Source organism: Danio rerio, chromosome 2, assembly GCF_052040795.2.
Source record: "Danio rerio strain M-AB ecotype USA chromosome 2, GRCz13ab, whole genome shotgun sequence".
Lineage (NCBI taxonomy): Eukaryota > Metazoa > Chordata > Actinopteri > Cypriniformes > Danionidae > Danio > Danio rerio.
The window spans coordinates 35,605,232-35,630,957 of record NC_141022.1 but is presented as its reverse complement, the minus strand read 5'-3'; the positions used below and the strand labels follow the sequence as shown (position 1 = coordinate 35,630,957).

At 36.4% G+C, this 25,726-nt stretch overlaps 1 protein-coding gene across 6 annotated transcripts in view; it reads left to right on the top strand.

Annotated features, from left to right (window-relative positions):
- The window catches only part of asap1a (ArfGAP with SH3 domain, ankyrin repeat and PH domain 1a), a 91,934-nt gene that overhangs the window by 61,344 nt on the left and 4,864 nt on the right, over positions 1 to 25,726 (top strand). For 3 of the 6 annotated variants that reach the window (XR_015477464.1, XM_087238620.1, XM_087238622.1), the window contains 16 exons: positions 484 to 571; positions 747 to 795; positions 2,621 to 2,784; positions 5,715 to 5,848; positions 7,358 to 7,449; positions 7,892 to 8,078; positions 12,058 to 12,143; positions 12,238 to 12,353; positions 14,627 to 14,694; positions 14,851 to 14,958; positions 17,323 to 17,548; positions 18,632 to 18,793; positions 21,435 to 21,510; positions 21,802 to 21,866; positions 23,571 to 24,127; positions 25,240 to 25,362. Coding sequence is in view for 4 of the 6 variants with exons in the window: in XM_087238620.1 (XP_087094746.1) it covers positions 484 to 571; positions 747 to 795; positions 2,621 to 2,784; positions 5,715 to 5,848; positions 7,358 to 7,449; positions 7,892 to 8,078; positions 12,058 to 12,143; positions 12,238 to 12,353; positions 14,627 to 14,694; positions 14,851 to 14,958; positions 17,323 to 17,548; positions 18,632 to 18,793; positions 21,435 to 21,510; positions 21,802 to 21,866; positions 23,571 to 24,127; positions 25,240 to 25,362 (2,301 nt within the window). In the remaining 2 variants the exon portion in view is untranslated. 6 annotated transcript variants of the gene reach the window in all.

Below are 25,726 nucleotides of genomic sequence, written 5' to 3'. Positions count from 1 at the left end.
CAGGTGGTAAAAAACTGATAATAATCGAATGACCCTTGAATCATACAAAAATAGAGCTTTAGTTAAAATAGAGCAATTATGCACATTTATTTCAACATTTAAATCAGCCACAGATTGAAAACGCATGTGCGTTACTCTTGACCGCATGCTGAGAAAAAATCTAAAGTAAAACTGAAATACAGTATAATATAGTGCAGTACTTTAAACATCCAATAGGTGGGAGGTCAAAAGCACAAGTGGTTGTATGCAGATTAATAATTGTGATTCAAAAACATATATTTTGGTGGTCGAATCTCGTTATATTTTTGACTTCAGTTGCGGGCCAGGAGTAAGAGACCCCTGCTATAGACCTTGCTTAGTGAATTCAGGTTTACTTTTTTGCATGTAATATTTTTGGACATGCCTTCCTTAGTTATATTTGTCCTGTCTCTTGATGTGTAGCTCACTCACTTACTAACTGTAATTACTGTACTCCCTGTCCAGTCCAACAGGCAGCCGGTGAGACTGAATCTGCTGACCTGCCAGGTTAAACCCAGTGGAGAGGATAAGAAGTGCTTTGACCTCATCTCTCGTGAGTGTCTACACAGAAACTAAACTTCAGAGTACTTTCATGCGTGCCGAGTGCTCGAAGTGTAACTCCATTACTGAGCCAGAGAGCACTCAGTGCAGTGTTGAGGGACTGAAGGCCAGTTAGCGTAATGGACTTTCTTCATCCTAATAATCTCTCTGCCTCTTTCCCTCTGCAGATAATCGAACATATCATTTCCAGGCAGAGGACGAACAGGAGTTTGTGATGTAAGTGTGAATGTGTGAGGTCGAGATCTTCATCTGTTATTTCCCTCATGTGTGTAAATGAGATGTGTGTATCTGAGCTTCTGCGTGTTAACCAGAGTAGATTGTGCCTGTGTGTAAGGCTAGAGCTTTGTAAATTTTATATACAGTCATGGCCAAAATTATTGGCACCCATGAATTTTTTTCAGTAAATCAAGTATTTCTCACAGACAAGTATTGCATTAACATGTTTTACTATACACATGTTTATTCCCTTTGAGTTTGTTGGAAAAAAAAGGGAGGAAAAAAGCTCATTTTACATAATGTCGCACAAAACTCCGAAATAGGCTGGACAAAATTATTGGCACCCTTAACTTAATATTAGGTTGCACACCCATTGCAAAAATTGCTTCCTACAACCGTCAATAAGCTTTTTACACCTCTAACCACGAATTTTCGACCACTCTTCCGTTGCAAACTGCTACAGGTCTCTTATATTGGAAGAGCACCTTTTGTCAACATCAGTTTTAAGATCTCTCCACAGGAGTTCAATAGGTTTTATTTATATATATATATATATATATATATATATATATATATATATATATATATATATATATATATATATATATATATATATATATATATCAATCCGGTAGCTAGCTCTCTGCAACTCTTACATGGTCGCCCACTGAAGCTAAACAGGGCTGTACCCAGTCAGTACCTTGATGGGAGACCACAAGGGAAAAGCTGGGTTGCTGCCTGAAGTGGTGTTAGTGAGACCAGCAGGGGCCACTCAGCCTGCGGTCTGTGTGGGTCCTAAAGCCCCAGTATAGTTAAGGGGACTCTATACTATTCAGGGAGCGTCGTCTTTCAGATGAGACCTTAAACCAAGGTCTTGACTCTCTGTGGTCATTAAAAATCCCAAGATGTTTTTCGAAAAAAGATTAGGGGTTTAACCCCGGCACCCTGGCCAAATTTGCCCACTGGCCTCTGTCCATCATGGCCTCTTAACCATCTCCATATGATAATGGGCTTCATCACCTTCTTTTCCACCAATCAGCTGGTGTGTGGTGTGCAGTCTGTGCATCAGGTGGATGAGGAAATCCCACCCCAAAAATGTGTAAAGCACAAGTGTCCAAAAAAGCGCTATATAAATGTAAGAAATTATTATTATTATTATTATTATTATTATTATTATTAAATCAGGAAGATTTTATTTGTTTAGCAAGGAAGGAATAAATTGATCATAGACAGTAAGGACTTTTTTAAGGATAAGTTTTTTTTTTATTGTTTATGTTATTTTTAATCAAAGAAATAAAAAAAATACGCTCCATGTCTGCAATAAAAAAATAAATAATAAATAATAAACCTGTTTTTGTTCTGTCTTTGTAATTCTGTTGCACTGTTGAAGCTCTGTCATGAAAACAAATTCCTCCTATGTGTGAACATACCAGGCAATAAAGCTCTTTCTGATTCTGATTGTGAATCTTAAAGTAAGAAAGTCAATGAAGTTGACTAGCAGGCAAAATAAAAAGCTTATGCAAGTTTATATCCAGCTTATAAGTGCATATCCAGCTTAATATTAAATCTCCATGAAAATCATTGTGCTTATTTAGTAAATATTCACTAAATAACATGTAGTATATTCCGCTGTCGATTTGTAAGCTTTTAAGGGTCTGTTGTCAATCGAATACGAACATAACACCTATATATTGATAGACAGACTAAATGGTTGTTTGTGTATAAACCTGTCTTCATGTGTATGTGTGAAATCACATGTGCGTGTCCATCTGTGGTGGTGTGCGGGCGTTTAATGCATATAAACACGTGCTTGTGTGATGTGCAGATGGATCTCGGTGCTGACTAATAGTAAGGAGGAGGCTCTGAACATGGCATTTCGTGGGGAGCAGAGTGCTGGAGATGACAGTTTGGAGGACTTGACCAAAGCCATCATCGAGGACGTGCTGCGCATTCCTGGAAACGAAGTCTGCTGTGACTGTGGGGCTCCAGGTTAGCCAAGTATTACGTTTGAAAGTGTTATTGCAATTAGGGCTGCACAATATATAGTTTAGCATCAATATCACAGTGCGAATCTGCAATAGTCACATCGCAGGATCTGCAATGTAGAGTTGAGTTTATTGTTAGTCAGAAATTACAGTTCAGGAATTTAGGAGTCACTTCAAATTGTACCCTTACAGCAAAAGCTTATTTGCATTTGTTTTTAAGACCTGTGACTGTGTACGCATTCCAAGCAAATTTAAGACAATTTGGTACAATATATTTAATATTTGTAGCCTAAAAATTAATTGTACAGTACAATTATTTACACAATGAAATTATTTTACATTTGATTATTTCATTTCTGTTTCTGAATACTGTTTGACTCCCTAGAAAAGAATAAATCATTGTTTATTTAATTTGTACCTCTGCTTTGTTGCATTTAACTTGCTTGTTTATTTTTAATCAAATTTTACGCAGAGACATTCCTCTACAAAATCATCCAAATCAATCTAAAATGATCAATTGCTTACAAATAGAGCTATTCTGGTGAGATTGTATTCATACTGGAAAATATAAATGGCTGTAAAATTAAATATTGCAATGTCTGATTTTCTTCAATATTGTGCAGTCCTAATTTACCCTTCGTTAAGCCCCACCCTCTTTAGTTACTGTTGCTATGCCTGTCAAGCTTTCATGTCTGGCATGTCTATTGCAGTATGTATGCGCCGGTGTCAGACATTCCCAGGGATATAATTAGTCATTTTTGGCAAACAGGTGAGATATCCGATTAAAAAAAAAAGACTGCAGTATGCTTTATAGGGGTTTATTCACGACATAATACGCAACTGATTAGAAAATAATTTCATCAAAATTAAAGCTAGGTTAGCCTAGCCATCTCATACACTGACCATTCAACAGCTTAGCTCATGCACAGCAGGAGAGGTGAAATTTAAAAGTAATCTAATAACTGCAAATTAAAGCGTGATTTCCCTTTTTTTTGCCAAAAAGCCTGATAGATTAATTGACGTGCAATGAAATATAGCATTACTAACTGACGAGGAAACACGGATGGACAGTGCTACTACATATTTCATTCACAGAAAGAACAGCCAGAAAGGGGAAATTGAAGGAATTGTGCAGAATATTACCATCATTGACCAATAACAACGCACAGTACCTAAAACTGTCAGTATGTTTGTGTGCTTTTTATCAAGTTTCTATTCTAATTAGCAGTTAAGTGGAAAAAAATAAATACATTGAAATGCAAATCAAAGTATAAATAGCAGAAGCGAACAAATAGATTTTCCCTACCAGCAAATATTAATCCGACACAAAATATAAAAGCAGACACTAACCCGGTATAATGCTGTCACCAATGACTAAATCTCTAAAAGACGGACAAAAACATCAGTGAATTGTAGGCATGGACATGAGGGTTATAAATGACTGAAAAACAGCTGCGGGTGAAGTATATTGACTGCAAATGCTTAGATTGTGATCATATCTCATTTTTTTTCTGTTAATTTCAAATGTGCGTAGCTTAAAACAGATGAAAATATGATTGCTATTAGTATGACTGCTATGGTGAGGGCTGAAACGGGTCAGTGTTCATAATATTGAGCGGAGAAAAAAAAGACAGCTGGGAAACATAACCTGCTTTGTATTTTTGTAGGAAACACAGTTTAGATCTGTTTAGGGTAAGAGGTTTGCGAGTTATTGCCATCTATCACTGAAAGTGTTGGGAATATCGAAAACAAAACCAACTTAACCCCTCTCTTTTAGCTCCCCTCACAGAGATTGGGTTTTAGGTTTGAAAGGAAAAAAAATTCCATCACACCGTCCAAACTTTTGGGATACCGGGTATCAGATTTACACAGTCCATATACACAACACTTTGGCTTGTTACCCTCACTCGAAAGCTTGACAGACCTCCTGCGTGTCACTACGGTTGCTTAACCACGATTGGTGTGTGGCGGTTTTCATGTGTGGCTTATCGAAGGTTCAATTGCAATAAAATCTGACACAACTTTTCCTCTCTTTATCAATGCAGCAAGTAGGGATACAATCTATTCATTATATAATCCTTTAAATCGATTCACTTTATCGATTGCCAATAATGCATAGACATCGTTTACATGCATAATTTGGAGATAAATGTGTCCAAACAATGGCCCTTTTACATTCACAAGAGTTTTTCTTATTATGCAAAATTGAAAAGAAAATGACACAGAGTGACAAAACACTGCTCACGTGTACACACACATGCACCAATTGTCAGTGTTACACTTCTGAAGCTCTATTGAAGTTGTATATTAGACATTACATTTAATGATTAAGTGCTTCAATTAAAAGATCAATCGTTGATGCTCCTTACAGTCCTACTAGCCCTTAATTCACTGTAAAATCATTTAATTTGTTGATGTATGCTTGTGTAATGCTGGTGCATTAATAAAAATGATCTCATCATCTACTCTTCCTCATGTGGTTTTAAACTTTTATGAGTTTCTTTCTTCTGTTGAACACAAAAGAAGATATTTTAAAGAATGCTGGTTGCTGGTACCCATCGACATCTATTGTAGGAAAAGAAAAACCACAGAAGTCAATGGGTACCAGCTTCCAGAGTTCTTCAAAATATCTTCTTTTGTGTTCAACAGAAGAATGAAAGTTAAATTAGTTTTTAACATGTGAAGGGTTAGTAAATGATAATAGTTTTTAAATTTTTGCTTGAAATATCGCTTTAAAATGAATAATTAACAGTTTAATTGTTAATCTAATTGGAAATCAATCATGGGATTTCCTCTATTGTAAGCAGCAAGTTATCAGGACAAGGTTATTATAGATGTTTGCGCCACCTTGTGGCTCACAAGTGAATGGCAGGACACTCTGCCCTCCACAGCTATAATAAAAGACTGAATGTTCTTCCATTCTATCTACTTTAGAGCCCAAATGGTTATCCACTAACCTCGGCATCCTGACGTGCATCGAGTGTTCAGGAATCCACAGGGAAATGGGAGTCCATATTTCGCGCATCCAATCCATGGAGCTTGACAAACTTGGAACCTCTGAACTCTTGGTAAAACTCGTCAAATGTTATTTTTATAAGGAAATTAATACTTTTATTTAGCGAAGATGCAGTGGTAGTGTAGACATTTATAATGTTACAGAAGAGCGGAGCAGTGGGTAGCGATGTTGCCTCACAGCAAGAAAGACGCTGGTTCAAGCCTCGGCTAGGTCAGATGGGATTTCTGTGTGGAGGTCTCCCCGTGTTCGCGTGGGTTTCAACCACAATCCAAAGACATGCGCTATAGGTGATTTAAGTAAGCTAAAATGTCCGTAGTGTATGTGTGTGAATAAGAGTGTATGGGTGTTTACCATTGATGGGTTGCAGCTTGAAGAGCATCCACTCTGTAAAACGTGCTGGATAAGTTGGCGGTTCATTCCGTTGTGGCAACCCCTGATGAATAAAGGGACTAATCTGAAAAGAAAATGAATGAATATTACAGAAGATTTCAAGTTTATATAGTGATTGTTTGTTAGACATTTCTATTAATCAAAGACTTCTGGCAGAAAATATCATGGCCTACACACAGATTCTAAGCTGTTTTCATCATTGATACAATAAAACACATATTGTTAGGTTCCAGTTACAGCCAGGCAGAAAATTAAATCACAAACAAATGACATGTTTTGTATAATTGGCCAGACATAAAACTTAGAGTATGAACATATACCTCTTTAAAAACCTTTAGAATAGAGATATGAATAAAACTATAAGGCTGAAGTGGAGATTTATGGTTTAAAAATATATATTTATACTTGAAATTTACAGACACAAACTGATAAAATGTGATAAACACTTAACCCTCTACTGGGCAAGGAACTTAACTTACATTGATTACAATATATGTTTGTATAAGTCATAAAAGTTTAATAGTCTTGTAATTAATTCTGGTAACTCAGTTTTTTTTATTTTGGACATTTTTTATTTTTTTTTTAATTAAATAAAATCTGAAAAAAAAGCCCCAAAAAATTGATAGGTGCATCAAAAAACAGCATCTTATCTTAAATGGTCTTATGGATCCTAAATTTATAAACATTATTTACACTTTAATGTCTTTTGTTTTTATTTTTAGATCAGCTCTTAGCTGAATGTATGTTTACTTAGTGCCACACACAAATTTTACATTCATTCATTTACTTCCCTTCGGCTTAGTCCCTTTATTCATCAGGGGTCGCCACAGCGGAATGAACCGCCAGTTCATCCAACATATGTTTTACACAGCGGATGCCTTTCCAGCTGCAACCCAGTACTGGGAAACACCCATATACACATTCACTACGGCCAAATTAGTTTATTCAATTCACCTGTACTGGATGTCGTTGGACTGTGGGGGAAACAGGAGTACCCAGAGGAAACCTATGCGAACACGGGGAAAACATGCAGATTCCAGACCCAGCCGAGACTCAATCCAGCGTCCTTCTTGCTTTGAGATGACAGTGCTAACCACTGAGCCACAGTGTCACCCAAATTCTACATATGCTTTGTTATAATAACTTACAACTTCTTGTGATGTCTCCCCAGCTGGCTAAGAACGTGGGCAACAGTAGTTTCAACGAAATATTAGAAGGGAATCTGCCGAGTCCTTCACCAAAGCCAGCGCCATCAAGTGACATGTAAGTACCAGCCTACCTAGAAAACATTAGGACATGTAGACAGCAATATCTGTAGAGTAGTCCATCTGTTTAGTAGTTATTGTGCTAACTCATACAACAGTAGCTAAAAGTAATGTCCAGATGAGAGCGTTTGCACAATAATGGTTTTAACCCTACAAGTGCTGTTAAAACCATCAAAATTATATTGATATTGATATGATTGATATTATTTGACACCTACTCAGAAAATTATTTGATTTTACTTTTTAAGAAATGCATAATAAAACAAAAAGCTCACAGGAGTTCAAATATATTTTGACTAATAATTAAATTAATCCATATTTCACTGGATCTAGCAGAGATTCTAAATCTACTTATTTCCAGCGAAGGACGAAGATTGATTTTCTAATGAATGTTCAGCAGAATGTGCTTTGAAATGCTGTTTTCAAATGCATTCCTTCAGGACCGAGAGGAAGGAGTACATCAATGCGAAGTACGTGGAGCACAGGTTCGCTCGGCGAACGGCCACTACAGCCACAGCCAGACAGGGCGACTTGTACGAGGCGGTGAGAACGCGAGACTTGATGGCTCTCATTCAGCTCTATGCAGATGGAGTGGAGCTAATGGATCCTTTCCCAGAAGCAGGACAGGTATTGATCTCTGACTAATAGTTTGTCATGGACTAAATGATTTATACATTTAACTATTTAGAGAAATATGGCCATTTGTTCCTTGGAGAGTATATCAGCTGATTTCAGGACAGATGACTTGTGTTGCTTCATTCAAATGGGACCGGCCTGAGGTTAAAGAGTATTTCAGTCCTCGGCAAGGCATTTTATGTTTAAAATCTCTATATACAGTTAAAGTCAGAATTATTACCCCCACTGAATTATTAGTCCCCCTGTTTATTTTTTCCCAATTTATGTTTAAAAGTGGAAAAAAAATTCCAACACATTTGTAATAATAGTTTTAATACCTGATTTCTAATAACTGATTTATTTTATTTTTGCCATGATGACAGTAAATGCCATTTGACTGGATATTTTTAAAGACACTTCTACACAGCTTAAAATGACATTTAAAGGCTTAACTAGGTTAATTAGGTTGACTAGGCAGGTTTGGGTAATTAGTCAAGATATTGTATAATGATGGTTTGTTCTGTAGACTATCGAAAAAATATAGCTTAAAGGGGCTAATAATTTTGACCTTAAAATGGTTTTTAAAAAATTAAAAACTGCTTTTATTCTAGCCGAAATAAAACAAATAATACTTTCTCCAGAAGAAAAAATATTATCAGACGTACTGTGAAAACTCCCTTGCTCAGTTAAACATCATTTGGAAAATATTAAAAAAGAAAAAATAATTTAATTTGTGGCTAATAATTCTGACTTCAACTGTATATCCTGGGTAAAGGCAATGTTGGTGTTTTAGAAAAGAGCCGCCCCAAAAAACAACAGAAATATTTTATATGAACTACAGTTGTCTACAATGTAAAAAGTGATAAAGTGCAGCTTTCTAAATGTTACTTAAGGCAGTGTTTCTTAACCCCATTTGTGGAGGACCACCAGCTCTGCACATTTTCCAGTCCCCACCAAACACACCTGATTCAGATCACAAGCTCATCAGCAGAGAGGGAAAGACCTGTAATGGGTGTGACAGACAAAGGAGACATCCTAAACATGCAATGGTGGTGGTCCTCCAGGAATGTGGTTGAGAAACACTGACTTAAATTTACAAAAGTAAAAATAATATATATATATATATATATATATATATATATATATATATATATATATATATATATATATATATATATATATATATATATGATCAATATGAAGTGTACACAAAATATAAGCAACAAAATACAATGTAGTTGGCTGGTTAGTCAACTTTTCATCTCCATTTTTGAACATGCATGGAAAAAGGACAAATGATTGATGTTCGCTATTTAGATTACCGTCCTGGTCATAGTTAAACTATTTTATTTAATTTATTAATTAGGTATTATTTTCTACACTATTCAAAATGCCGGATTTCACACAATTTCTTCCTGTTGTCCTAACTGAATTGTTTTTACAGCTTTAAGTGGATTGAACCTAAAACAATTAGGTATTTTTTGAGAAAGAATATTTTAACAATAATTATTGTAGAAAAGCACTATACAAATAAACTTGAATTAAAAAATAATGGCAAGAATGTGTTGTTTCAGACAATTTTAAATAAGTAGTTTAAAAAAGCAGCCAAAATGTTGTTTTAAGTGTACAATGTATATGTATACAATTAGATTGATTTGGAATTGCGCAGAACCCGTTTTTTTCTTCTGCTTAAAAATGATTACTTGACCTTGTAAAAATGTTGAAATTGTAATTGGCTCCTCCACAAAAAAGTAATAAGTAAATAATTTAAGGTGGGTATTACATAGTATTTATAAAAGTTTTCCATGTAGGTCTGTTAGTACAGAAAATAATCAAATTTCTTATATATGGTTATATTACCGTTGCATTGTTTTCCAATCAGATTTTTTTGTCTTTTGCTGTTGTTATTTATGCAGGTGTACAGTATTAAGCAGTTTTCACATTCAAATAGAATGCACAGATCTAATCTACTGATGCACATATGTTTTCTTAAGACATCATTGACTGTGTTTAAATTGTATATGTTTAATGTTGCCATAATATTTGAGAAATTTGTCTGTTCAATTAAAAAAAAATATATATATATATTATTTGCGCATAAAAAATTCAGAGTAGCATCTTTTATGCATTTGTATGGTAAAGAGACACACAAGTGGGTACACTTTGAAAAAAAATGCTCTCATGAGTCATTCCCTTGTTATTTTTGTGGCCTATATTCCGACTTTGTAGCTTAAAACAGCCATAACTTGGGGTTAAAGGGTTAGTTCACCCAAAAATAAAGATTACTAATTAATCAGCCTCATGGTGTTCTAATCTCCTAAGACCTTCAATCCTCTTCAGCACTCAAATTAGGATATTTTAAATGAAATCTGAGAGCTCTTTCATCCCACATAGACAGCTGCAACCTAAAAACATTCTCAAAACTTTGCATGTGACAAAGCACTAATATTTTCTAAGAATCTTCTGGCTCATTTAAGAGGATCTGAAACTTGCTTGTTCGCACTTGGTCAATTGAAAGAACATGCTTTATAGCACATTGACGGTGCATCCAGAAAGTATTCATAGCTCTTCACTTTTTTCACATTTTTTTATGTTACAGCCTTATTCTAAAATTGATTAAATTCATTTATTTCCTCAAAATTCTACATAATGACAATTTGAAAAAGAGATGATTTTTGAAATTGGTGCAAATTAATAAAAAATTTACAACCTGAAAAATCACATGTACTTAAGTATTCACAGCCTTTGCCGTGAAGCTCTAAATTGAGCTCAGTTACATTCTGTTTCCACTGATCACTCTTGAGATGTTTCAGCAGCATAATTGGTGTTCACCTGTGGTCAATTCGTTGATTGGACATTATTTGAAAAGGCATACACCTGTCTATATAAGGTCCCAGGGTTGACAGTGCATGCCAAAGCACAAACCAAGCATGAAGACAAAGGAATTGTCTGTAGACCTCCGAGACAGGATTGTCTCGAGGCACAAGGCTGGGGAAGGTTACAGGAAAATTTCTGCTGTTCTGAAAGTTCCAGTGAGCACAGTGGCCTCCATCATCTGTAAGTGGAAGATGTTTGGAACCAGCAGGACTCTTCCTAGAGCTTGCCAGCCATCTAAACTGAGTGATCGGGGGAGAAGGGCCTTAGTCAGTGTGGTGATCAATGACCTGATGTTCACTATGTCTGAGCTCCAGCCTTCTTCTGTGGAGAGAGGAGAACCTTACTGAAGGACAACCATCTCTGCAGCAATCCACCAATCAGGCCAGACGGAAGACACTCCCTGCCTGGAATTTGCCAAAAGGCATCTGAACGACTCTCAGACCATAAGAAACAAAAATCTCTGGTCTGATGAGACTAAAATTTAACTCTTTGGAGTGAATGCCAGGTGTTATGTTTGGAGAAAACCAGGCACCGCTCATCACCGGGCTAATACCATCTCTACATTGAAGCATGATGGTGGTGGCAGCATCATGCTGTGGGGATGTTTTTCAGCAACAGGAACTGGGAGACTAGTCAGGATAGAGGGAAAGATGAATGCAGTAATGTACAAATGGAAATTAACCTTCAGAGTGCTCTTGACCTCAGATTGGGGCGACGGTTCATCTTCCAGCAGGACAATGACAAAAGGACACCGCCAAAAAAACAAGGGAGTGGCTTCACAACAACTCAGTGAATGTCCTTGAGTGGCCCAGCCAGAGCCCAGACCTTAATTCTATTGAACATTTCTAGAGAGATCTGAAAATGGCTGTACAGCGTCACTTCCTATCCCACCTGATAGAACTTGAGAGGTACTGCACAGAGGAATGGGCAAAGATTCCCAAAGACAGGTGTGCCAAGCTTGTGGCATTGAATTCAAAAAGACTTGAGGCTATAATTGCTGCCAAAGGTGCATCAACAAATTATTGAAAAAAATGTGGAAAAATGTGGAAAAAAATTGTAAATGAATGCAAATATTTCTCAGTAATTTTTTTTGGTTTTGACTCTCTGTGTACAGGACCCGGGAGAGACAGCTCTGCACTTTGCTGTTCGGACATCAGACCAGACTTCCCTGCACCTGGTGGACTTTCTTGTCCAAAACAGGTAGTAGACATAACTGTGGTGTGCATTTGTTGCTCACTAAGAGATGATTAACATGCAGGAAGGTGAATATGGATGTTTGTATGTGTTTGTGCAGTGGGACTCTAGACAGACAGACGGAGAGTGGAAACGCTGCTCTCCATTACTGCTGCACATATGAGAAGCCAGAGTGTCTCAAACTGCTGCTCAGGGGAAAACCGTCTATTGACCTGGGTAAGTAGATTAGCTTTGGCTACACACTGACAATGTTTTGACAGAGACACAGAAAAAAATTAAAGACAGATTTAAATGTGATGTTGTTATGTTAAACTTCTTCAATTGATTCATTGTTTGTCAGAGTTTATTAAAAACAAACATTTCTGCAATCATTTTTAATTATTATTATTTCTGCAACTTTTATGAAATCAAAATTAACTCTTCTTATTTGAAGAAGAGGTATCTACAAGGTATAAACAAGGTATCTTTGCATTTCATTATTTTGTGAAAATTTCTTTGTCCTCATCTTTAATCAAATACCATAACTTTACCTCCCCCCTCAAAATGACTTTTGTTCACTTCTGGTCAAATAAACTTCAGGAATGTTTAAATTGGATGTATATCACAATATGTGGAAAAAGACAATCTTAACGTTTGTTTCATGACAAATTTTAGTCTAAATTTAGGCCAAATTAAAGTATGATTTAAAAAACAATTACACTAACCCCAAAAAATCACACAGACATTAACAATTTAAGTATTTAAATTACAGCCGAGTGTCTTAGTGTCCCACCAGTGACGATATACAGCCACATTGCACTGCTACAAGTGTGTAATTTTGTTTACACAACAGTTCAACGGCACCATCATGTACATAAAAAAAGAAAATCAAGCATGAAGACTCTTAAAAACCATTTTGTAAGAAGAACTACTTTCTTAACCCCATTCATTCACATCTGCAGCTGACGTCAGAACAGCAGAAACCATTGCTCATTCACCAACGTCATTTTAGAGCTAGTATTTGAATGATTCTCTAGCGTAATGTCTAAAGTGATGACAAAACAGGTGATTTTTGCACACATTTTAAGATTATAAGGCTGAAGGGCATGAAACGCCATCAGTCTACAGAGATTTCCCAGTATTTCTCTGTTGCAATCAGGAGATCACAATAATTACCCCTGAAAAACCCAAAGTAATGCAAACACTACCAGTTTCTGTGCTATAAACACAGCACTACAAAATACAAAAGAGAGAGAGATTAAATTAGAATGTCGCTTACCTGATTTATAATGTTTTGATCAGCTGTAGTTTGAAAGTTATGTTGAGAAAATGCAGAGTTTTTCTTCCTCTATGGACTTATTATGTGGTCTCTGTCGTCATCTTGTGGCGAAAGTCAACCGTTTACTTTGGTCTGCTCAGACATTCTCATGGCAACTGATGCACTGCATATTTAAAATTAGAATTTTTTTTAAAATAGGCACTATCCTTATAAATAAACTGCATAGTTGCAGACTAAAAAATTACATTTTGCGACTAAAATGCCTCGAAATTATGCTTTACATTATGTTGTCCAATAGCTGCAACATTTGTCAAACTGTAGAGTGTCCTCTGCTTGTCGCTGCATGCGGGTGGAGGAATACACAAGGGTGAAGGGTGATGAGGTTGTACTAGTGCTGTTATTTGCAGAATATAGCACGGCTATCAGCCAATCAGTTTGGAGAACCAGACAGAACTGTTGTGTGTGTACAAACAGTTGAAGTAATAATTATTAGCCCCCCTTTGAATTGTATTTATTTTTTTAATATTTCCCAAATTACGATTAACAGAGCAAGGAAATTTTAACAGATAATCTGATAATATTTTTTCTTCTGGAGAAAGTCTTCTTTGTTTTATTTCGGCTAGAATAAAATCAGTATTTCCTTTAAGCTATATTTTTTTCGATAGTTTACACAGAACAAACCATCGTTTTATAACTTGCCTAATTACCCTAACTTGCCTAGTTAACCTAATTCATCTAGTTAAGCCTTTAAATGTCACACTAAGCTGTATAGAAGTGTCTTGAAAAATATCTAGTAAAATATTATTTACTGTCATCATGGCAAAGATAAAATCATTTATTAGATATGAGTTATTAAAACGTATTTTTAGAAATGTGTAGAAAAAATCTCACCGTTAAACAGAAATTGGGGGAAAAAATAAACAGAGGCTAATAAATCTGACTTTAACTGTGTGTGTATATCTATATATATATATATTATAGTACTTTCAAGGAATTATTTGAGCTTCTACAGAGGTTTATAGATCTCAACTGAAAAAACAGGCCTCTGGGACACACATGTCTGTCTGCATGCTTAGAGGCTCATCTTTCAATATGTTTCATTCTTCAGATTCTTTTCATATTCATTGAAGTTGACACACCTAACCTGAAAGCTTTGAGTTTTGCATCTTGTTCAGTTAAAATTTCTGTTATATATGCAAATCAAACATGGACTTTCTGTATTTTATTTCAGTTAATCAAAACGGGGAGACAGCATTGGATATCGCCAGACGACTGAGAAATGTACAGTGTGAAGAGCTAGTGAGTGACGTATGGTTTTTCTGTTAATTGGGAAGAATTTTGCCATTCAGCCACCTTCAGCTTCACTGAACAATTGTGTTTTAAATGACACAAAACATGACCTTTTGTGGCATTAGAAGTGTATTATGTTAATGGTTCTGTGATTGGATTGTGCAGCTGGTGGAGGCAGCAGCCGGGAGGTTTAATCCTCATGTGCATGTGGAGTATGAGTGGAATCTGCGGCTGGAGGAGATTGATGAGAGTGACGATGACCTGGATGACAAGGTTTGTGTGTATCTGCCTTCCACTTTATCTCATAACTCTCTGTACTGGAGCTCCACTTTACTCTGCTATCATAATATAAAACGCTGCATGAGAAGTACAAGGAGTTAATTCATAATTTAGTGCTTGTTGCTGGAAATGGAATTTTCTCCTTAACTATGTAAAATATGTCATCATTTACTCACTCTCAAGGGGTTTCAAACCTGTATAAAACCTGTAAGGATTGTTGTTGTTCCATAAAAAAGCAGGGAAACAAACTAGTATATGTTTGGAACAGCTTGAGTGTAAATAGGTAGTGATTAAAGATCTCTTTATGAAAGCATAAGCAAAAGTATAAACAAATTTAAAACACGAGCATTGTTCTGTAAAAACAAAACATGTACAGTACTATGAAAAAGGGCAAACATACATAATATATATATATATATATATATATATATATATATATATATATATATATATATATATATATATATATATATATATATATATACACACTTACTGGCCATTTTATTAGGTACACCTTAATAGTAATGGGTTGGACCTCCCTTTGCCTCCAGAACTGCCTTAATCATTCGTGTCATAGATTCAACAATGTACTGTAAATATTCCTCAGATATTTGGTCCATATTAATATGATTGCATTACGCAGCTGCTGTAGATTTGTCGGCTGCACATCCATGATGCTAAGCTTGTGTTCCACCACATCCCAAATGTGCTCTATTGGATTGAGATCTGGTGACTGTGGAGGCCATTTGAGTACAGTAAACTCATTGTTCAAGAAACCAGTCTGATATGATTCGTGCTTTATGACATGGTGTGTTATCCTGCTGGAAGTAGCCATCAGAGATGGATATACTGTGGTCATGAAGGGATGGACATGGTCAGCAACGATACTCAAGTAGGCTGTGGCATTGACACCATGCTCAATTGGTAGTAATGGGCCCAAAGTGTGCCAAAAAATATTCCCCACACCATTACACCACTTCCACCACCAGACTGAACTGTTGATACAAAGCAGAATGGATCCATGATTTCATGTTGTTGACACCAAATTCTGACCCTACCATCTAAATGTTGCAGCAGAAATCGAGAATCATCAGACCAGGCAACGTTTTTTCAGTCTTCTACCATCCAATTTTGGTGAGCCTGTGTGAATTATAGCCTCAGTGTTCTGTTCTTAGCTGACAGGAGTGGCACCTGGTGTGGTCCTCTGCTGCTGTAGCCCATCTGCCTCAAGGTTCAACATGTTGTGCGTTCAGAGATGCTCTTCTGCATACCTCGGTTGTAGCGAGTGGTGATTTGAGCTACTGTTGCCTTTCTATCAGCTTGAACCACTCTGGTCATTTTCCTCTGACCTCTGGTATTAACAAGGCATTTGCGCCCACAGAACTATCGCTCACTGGATATTTTCTCTTTTACGGACCATTCTCTTTAAGCCCTAGATATGGTTGTGCGTGAAAATCCCAGTAGAGCAGCAGTTCTGAAATACTCAGACCAGGCCATCTGGCACCAATAACCATGCCAACTTTAAAGTCACTTAAATCACCTTTCTTCCCCATTCTGATGTTTGGTTTGAACTGCAGCAGATTGTCTTCTTGACCATGTCTACATGCCTAAATGTATGAGTTGCTGCCATGTGACTGGCTGAAATTTGCTTTAAAAAAGCAGTCAGACAGGTGTACCTAATAAAGTGGCCGGTGCGTGTATATACTGATATTAAATTTGATTAAACTGCAGTTACTTATGAAAATGTTTACATTTACAAAGGGGTTCAATCAGAGTATTTTCTTTAAGCCAATGCTTCTCTGATGCTTTTAATGATGAATTAATTATTAATAAAATAACTGAAATTTACTAAAACAGCCATTTTAAATAGCCAAACTTTATTATTACTCTATATTTTGGTTCCAAAATAACCTTTCCAACAATCCTGAAAATATATTGCTGGTATTAGGGTAATGCACATATAAAATCACTTATAAATGCATATTTGAAGCTATGGGAAACTCTTGAGTTAATGTCTATATGAGTCACATTAAACAGTTAACAATTGAGTGTAAAAAGGCCAACAATATGCCTGTTCAGACACTGAAAATGATGAGAGCTTTAAAGTGTATCACAAATACACTTTGAAAAGTGGCTCCTCATTTACAGAGATCCATGACTAGACACATAAGAACTGAAAACACCATTAAGAATCAAAACATTGCAACACTTGAACATGAAAGCACACACACCTCCACGTCAACATCACGTATCCACAGCACCACCTAATGCATTTGATTGTAATTGCAACTTTTTGTAGAAGATGTTGACCACTTTAAAAATCTACTCATGTAATGTCATTTTTTTCTCAATCCTCAGCCCAGTCCAGTGAAGAAGGAGCGTTCTCCTCGTCCTCAGAGCTTCTGTCATTCGTCCAGCGTGTCTCCTCAGGAGAAGTTAACCCTGCCGGGGTATCTAGGACACAGGGACAAGCAGAGACTGTCCTATGGAGCCTTTGCCAACCCCGTCTACAGCACCTCCACCGAAACCCCTGCATCTCCAGTGTCAGAGGGACCCACCATAGCCAGCAAGACCCCTGCAAAAGGTAAAATGCCTTTAAAATCTGTATGCATGGGCCTGACCATAAGAAGAGCAAGCTGGACAGGTGAGGGACGGTTGTTGTAGATTTGCATGTTGCAGCATCTTTTATGTTAACTCTAATTGCGGGGGAGGTGTAAAATGCAATCAGTTGAACCTTAAGCCAAAACTCAGCTTTGGTTTTTAAGCTTATACTATAGTACATGTACACTACATATGAAGCATATATGGAACGCAATGAGGGCCAAAATCTCTCAGATAATGCCAACACACAGTTTTTCCATGTAATTGTGGCAATTTTGTATGTGCTTATTATGTGTAAAGATGCCAAATCATTACATAACACTAATATGACACACAGTTTACAAATGCATTATCGCTGTCATGTCACAAATGTAAATATGGTCTTAAACCTTTGACATACTAAAACAGTAAAACTGCATGTTGATGCAAGCAAATTTCAATCCCTTTTAAATGAGCACTTGAGGTGTGCAGCTGTTCCAACACTCTCGAATACGTTTTTGAGCATGAAAGTGAACTTGCTCAAACATTTCACACACTAATTGTTGTCCACTCGTGATTGGATCGACGAAAACGCATTTTATTACCAGATGTGAAAAGGGCCAAATATACAGTACCAGCAACTCTGTTTTTAATGGGTGCAAGGATATTTTTATTGCTTGCAGCTTTTGAAGAAAGAAGGTTCAGACATGATATAAGGATGAATCTGCCTAGTGCACATGTTTTGAACGCATGCATTCATGTGCTCTTTCAAATGAAACCTTCAAAAAAGCCTGTGTCACCTGCAAAAAACACACCAACTTTCAAAGTTGGGCTCAACTCTGCATGATAAAACAACCTCTTACACCACAACCACTTGTGCTTGCTGAATCTCTGTTTAATCGAATCAGATTTCAGTCCCCCACCTACATTCTGGAACCATTCTGATGTTTTTTAGAATAATTTGGTGGTGCTTATCTCTTTACACTCCACATATGATGATGGGGTACTGTCTTTGCTCTTGTGCTCTGGTGCACTCGAGTCTTCTTGCTTCTGAGCCAATCACATCATCATATGGTCACTGTTTCAGCTCCGTCCTGTGGGCCGCCCACCTCTCTGCCGCTGGGATCTCAATCGAGTGCAGGAGGCAGCTCCACTCTGTCTAAGAAGAGAGCTCCTCCTCCACCTCCCGGACACAAGCGCACCCACTCAGATCCCCCCAGTCCCGTACTGCAGGGTCCGCAGAGCAAAGGTGCGTTCAGTTTTGTGAATGAAGAAACAACATTTCGTCGCTAACTCTGCCACAAGGGTTTGAATACAATGAATTATGAACATATTTTCTTTTTCCTCACCCCACAATGAGAGTTAAAGTTGTTCATCTCCATGTAATGTCCATATTATTAACTTATGGCTGTTATTTTAAGCTTACAATAATAATTTTTTTCAAAATGGCTTTTAGTTTTATTTATGTTGCATTTATTTAAATATTTTATTAAATAATAAAAATTGATGCCGTCCTAGCTTTAACTAAAGGAATAACTACAATTAAAATGGTGAATCAAATTAGTTAATAATTGTCATTAGATTGAATTTGTTATTTGGGATCCAAGTGTATATATATAACTATATATATCAGTGCTTCCCATCGTTTTGAAATATACTTGCGGTAATAGCTGAATTGAAACACACCATTTACCCACAACTCTTAAATAGTTAACTATATGCGACAAACAAAACTATTTAATTTTTAACAATAATTTTATTTATCATGACAATGTTAAACACTGTTTCTTTTCAATTGGTTAAAGTAAAAAAAGACTGTCAAAATAAAAAAGAATCCACTATTTGTCTTACTTTCTATTCAGGAGCCATGTGCACCCACTGACAGGTAAAATCTGCTTCCCTTTCAAGTTCAAAGCAAACTTGAATGCTAAAGCATTTTAGAAATGTATATAATAGCCTATGTAATATACTAGCACCATCAAATTAATAAAATATACAGAAAATGAGAAATAAATGACAGAAAAAGGAATAAAAACAGACGATGTCTCTAAAAATGTTTATAATTGCAATTTTAAAACGTGTAGATTATTTAAATAGGGCAGTTGCGTTGATTAACTATTACTACTGGTGTACATATGTTTTGCAGACAGTTTAGACCAGTCATTTCGTCGTCTCTAAGTACATAGTAACGTTTTTCTGAGTCATTTAAATTCAGGAATTAATTGTTTAATGTTTCTGTGAATAACTGTGCATGTGCTGTCAGCTGCAAAGCCAGTTAAAAGTAGGCTTAAGTAAAAAGGTAATGCAAAAACGCATACAATTAACGAACGAGCAAATTTCATTTTAGGAAATTTAGACCGCAGTTACACTACACTGTTCAAGTGACTCAATTCCGATTTTTTTTTTCTTCCATGTGGCACAGATCGGATATGGCCCATGTATGTGCAAGTAGGAACAAATCACATTGATTCCGATTTACTCAAATCAGATTCAGGCCTTCGGATCTGTGTTCTCGTGTTTGCAGTGTAAGCAGATAGATCAAATTTTCACCTGTCAATGCAAGTCAAGCATCATTAAAAACCATAGAGAATGACGTCAAGTCTGACACTTTCATTTCAGAACAGACTTCAGCAGAGTCCCTAACTTTAAATCTCATACACGAGCACTTAAACAGCTTTTATATTGACTTATTACACAGGTATTTAAGCAGGTTAACGAGAGCGAGAGAGTGCAATGTCTGCAAAGTAACCAATATAACCTAATATAAAACTAGTGCAAAGCTACATCACGTGCATAAATCACGCCATGGACATTACATTAAGTTGCTTAAAGGTTTAAAAAACAGCCTATATATCAAAAAAATGGACAAACGAGAACCTTTCTGTCATAAACTTTAGTAAAACAGCTTGTCAAAAGCTGCGAACAGATTACATACAGGAATAGAGGAAAGAGCGCTTTTTTATTATCAGCTGTTTGTCAGCACCTGCTCTTTTTTTCCAGGTCATTTCCCCTTTTGCTGTGTGCTGTGTAAATGCAGACAATCGGATACGAGTCACTTTTAAAAGATGATGTAAGCAGGTCATCAAAAAAATCGGATACAGTCACAAAATTGGAATTGACCATCAAGATCTGCAGTGTAAATGCAGCCTTAGAAACCCGGCCGAACAAATAATTTAAGTCTCAAAAAGGCACAGCTATGTCGGCCTGCAGAGCATGTGAGACTGTCTGTGGGAGTGTTGACAGTTTACACGCGCACAGAACGATTTTCCCCTACTTAATTGATCGCTGATGTTTGGTTATGCTAGGCGGATACAAAATAGTGTAAAAGCAGGATAATAATAGTAAAATAAAACATGTCAATAAATCCAATTGGGTGGTCGTTAATATATCTAACAACCCACCCCCTCCCCACCCAAGTAAAGTCTATGTGTGGGAAGCACTGGGTCAAGAATATAAAGAAATCTGTGGCAGAACAGGTTATAATCACCATTTTAATTATATTTAATGCTGTAATTTGATTGTGTTGATGCTTTTCATGCTAGGTTCATTAGATGTGATCAAATATATCTTGCTACATTCATTGCATGTTAAGTGTAGTGTAATGTCTATTATGTTAGATATGCTTTTTATAATGTTTGAGGACACTAAATTCTATATTTTCAAGGTTTCCCCAATCACACTCCACAGTTTTTATATTTTCCAGAAAGAAAAAAGTATTTATTGAGCTAAAATCTGTTAACGCAATTCTAAGCATCATCTTTATCTTTAAGGTGTTTTGATAACATGATGGTTGCTGGGGCACAAAAACAAGAGTGTAAGATATGACCAATAAAATAAGGGAACTTCAAACTCACTTTAAACCACTTCCTGTTTTATTTTGAACCTCATAGGAAGTGAGTCCACACCTCCTTCTGCAAATCGGACATCCCCGGCCAACAAGTTTGAGGGAATCCAGCAGCAGCAAAGGTGCTGATTTTTGGACATGCTGAATCTCTGAATTTCAACTCATTTTCATGCTGATGAAAAGGCTGCGGTCTTAATTAGAAAAATTTGATGTTTTACATTTCCTGATTAACACTATTTTCACTATTTTCATTCTCTACTGCCAGTTTCTTAACTTATTACAGTGTTTGGTTTTACAATTTAATAGTCCTGTTTGGCACAATGAACATTGTAAATCTTTACTGTGCCTTTTCATTTTAATGTTAGCTTTATGAATCCATCATGAAGATTTTGTTTGTCTGATTTTTTTTTCAGCACTACGTCTATGAACACAAAAGCAACATTTGGCCCACGAGTTCTTCCCAAACTACCTCAAAAAGGTTTGTTTTTTATAACATTAAGGGTGCATTGTTTCTTTGGTTCAATTAAAACAGAGTCTGGTGCGATCAAAATTCAATGTCTAGTCAGTGTCTAAGGACAACGTTATTTTGATATCAAATAGCGACGTTAAAATTAAGTTGATATTTGGTTGTTTTGGAAAGTGACCAAAATCCAACGTCTGATAGACGTCATAGTGGTAACGTCCACAAAATGTCAGGGTGTAACATGATTAGACATTGACATTTGGTTGATTTTAAGTTAGACGTGGGAAATTGACACCGGACTGAGGTTGGGTTCTGATCTCAACCCCTTTTATATTTCCTAACAAAATCCAACGTTGGGGTACAACGTTAATATGACATCATGTTGATGTCCTGTGCCTGCAGGGGAGACGCTACAAATCACAAGATTAGATTTCTCTGAAGGAGCAGCATGTATACCAATCAAAATTAGCAAAGGACAAACAGAGCATGTTTGCTGTTAAGATTTTTGCTCTCACAGTTTTGCTTTTTTAACATTTTATGTTAACACTTTGTAAATTTTTAGATGGGTTAAAAATCTATATATAAAGTACATGCATAAAAATATAATGTTTAATTAACAGAGCTTTCGAATTGACGTTTCTGTCCCAAAATAAACAGCATGTCATAAAAGCTGTACAATCAGGTTGTGAACGTATCCTACAGCTATTATGTTTCTTATTTTTTGGCTAGTTGTTATAAATTCTTGTATGAATTCTCAGTTAACCAATGACCTTTTTTTTTTTGGTCCAAATGAACCATGCCACAAGTAAACACACTATCAAGAATTAAATGATTTATATATATACTTTACTTTTAACTTTAACAGGGTGTGTGTGGGGTCTTAAAAAGTAATAAAAGTTGATAAATCAATTATGAGAAAATTAAGGCCCTTAAAAGGTATTAAAAAAATCTTTATCATGTTTTTTTGAGGTCTTAAATTTAGTTTAAGCATTGTCCAAAGTGTTTGACTTAAAAAAAATCATAAATATATTTATTTTCCTAATATTAACAATGGCATCCCCAATCCACTCCATTGGTTTGGTCCGGTGTGCATAAGGCCAAGCTCCTCCGTGCGGGTGATGTCACGTAATTTGCGAAAACCATACAGCGAAACAGACGTCAAAATTGGAAAATGTAAGTTTGTATTCTCCTGGATAGAGAATAATAAGTTTAAACAGCGGCTGAAGCCTGTCACTGTAAACAACCGCCTAATTTATTCTTTAAAGTTTTGTTTCTTCCGAGCTTATCTGAGTTCTTATGCATGGTTGTACTCCATTGATTTATTTAACTACAACTTTTTATTAACAGTGGTTTATTAAGTTAAAGGTTTGATACTGATTTAAACTTAAAGTGGCGATGAGGTCTTAAAATATTCTGAGAAGGTCGGCGCCAGTGGTGTAGAGGTTAGTGCGTCAACACATGCACTCAGGTGCTCATGGCGACCCGAGTTTGATTCCGCCTCGTGGTCCTTTGCAGATCCTTCCCCTCTCTCTGCTCCCAATGCTTTCCTGTCAATTCACTCTTCTTTCCTAACCAAAATATAGGTAAAAATGAAAAAATAATTATATATAAAAAATCTATATATACATATATATTCTCAGAAAGTCTTAAAAGGTATTGAAATTACCTTTAGCATTCCTATATATGCCCTGTTTAAATACACCTATGTTTCTCTTTCAGTGGCACTACGAAAGATTGACACAATCCACCTCCCATCAGTGGACAAGTCTGGTCCTGATGTGCTTCAGAAACCCCCACAGGCCCAGGATGCACCTCCCACCAGAGCCTCAGATACAATAACCAGACCCACTGAACCTCCACCTAAAATTCCACAGGTCGCAGAACGATCCCAGCCTGTGGATGTCCCGCAGAAACCGCACATCTCAGACCTTCCTCCCAAACCGCAACTATCAGATCTTCCCCCCAAACCCCAATTGTCGGATTTACCACCAAAACCTCAGCTTTCTGACCTGCCCCCGAAGCCTCAGCTTAAGGATCTTCCCCCTAAGCCGCAGATCAGTGATCTGCCATCCAAACCGGCCGTGTGTTCTGCATCTGAGGCCACACAAAGGCAGTCAACGCAGGAGGAAACCAGTCCGAAGCCCCAGCTGACGGAGACACAGTCATTCAGCCAGCAGGAGGAGCTCTCACCCCGACAGGCCAGCGAGGACACCAATGGAGCGCCCGCAGGAGCCTTGGAAATGCCAGTCCCAATGCCACGCAAAATTAACACAGTAGTGAGTAAAAGACGTGTTTTATGGGTCAAAAATGGAACGTCATCAGTGTAATAGATATATTTGTTGTAAGAACGAAACATTTATTTTTAACTGTATACAAAATTTAAAGCTGTTGGAAATATGCATTTTCAATGCCCTTTTCATCTTTGACCCATTTAGGTAAAATGGATGCACTTCCAAAATCTTTTTTTCAAACCACATTTTATGAATTACTATTGTTTTATGACTACCAAACCAAAAAAGGGTTTAAATTTAACATTTTAAGTTGTGGCTTAAAAGACTAATGATTTTATTTTTCCGATATTAATACTTTTTTGCACATGGAAAACATTAAATTATTCAAAAGTGAAAGTAAAATTATTCAAAAACGATCACGTTTCCACATATATTAATCAGTGAAAAGGTTTTCTGATAATAATTATGTTTTTTTTTTTCCTGAGAATCAAATCAGCAAATATAAACAGTGTTTAAAAGATTTATAATATAAAACTGAAGACTGGAGTAATGGCTGCTGTTATATTAGCATTAATAGATTTTAAAATATCAGCATTTTAAATGTAAAAAATATCATAAGCAGTAACTGATAACACCCATTGATTTATTAGAAATATAATGCACGGCCGACGTGAATAAGAGTGACTGTTACACATCAGGTGTGCTGCATTATTTTCTAGTATTTTAACAGACTAGAGTCAATTTTTATGCCTATATTTTGGATACCACACCGTAAAACACTGTTCAGATGTTTATACTTCAAAACATTTGTGGGCTTTTTGTCCTTTATCAGTTCCTGTCTGTAGTTCTAGTTTCTTATGCATCTAATCAAGATCCTTTTACAATTAATAACTCCAATCCTTGTAGTGATATGAAACTGTCAACAGTCAAGACGTACTTAGAACTACTTATCTAAAAGTAATTGCACACCTTATACCTGGATAAGTTAGTGGTTCATTCTGCTGTGGCAACCCCTGATAAATAAAGGGACTAAGCTGACAAGAAAATGAATGAATGAATAAATATTAGAGGAAACCTGAAAGTTTGATTGCTAATACATACTGGGAAAAAGTCAACAGGTTTAACACTAAAATAACTGGAGTCTGTGTCTTTTGCAGGCAAAGAACAAAGCGAAGCGTGTGAAAACCATCTATGATTGCCAGGCAGACAATGACGATGAGCTGACTTTTGTGGAGGGCGAGGTTATAATTGTCACAGGAGAGGAAGACCAGGAGTGGTGGGTGAGTAAAGCTGTGCCGTTTCAATCAGTGTATACTGTTAAAGTGGTAGATCACACAAAAGAAAATCTGCTGTTCATTTACTTACCATACTGTTAAATTGGAAGCGTTCCCAAAAGAAAAAATCTAACTTACTTACACTTCAGCCATCCAAAATGTAGATGACTTTTTCCTTTCAGTAGTACAAGATTTTTAACTGAAACTGTGGATCTTGGTGATTCATAAAGTGCAAGTTGAGTTCTTCAATCAAAGTCTGACCATTTGCTTCTGCTTTGGAGTGGCATTGTTTTTATGTTGATGTTAGTTTGATGGCTTCAGCCACAATATTCTTAACCACGTCCCTCTTACCATTAGTTTGCTATGAGAG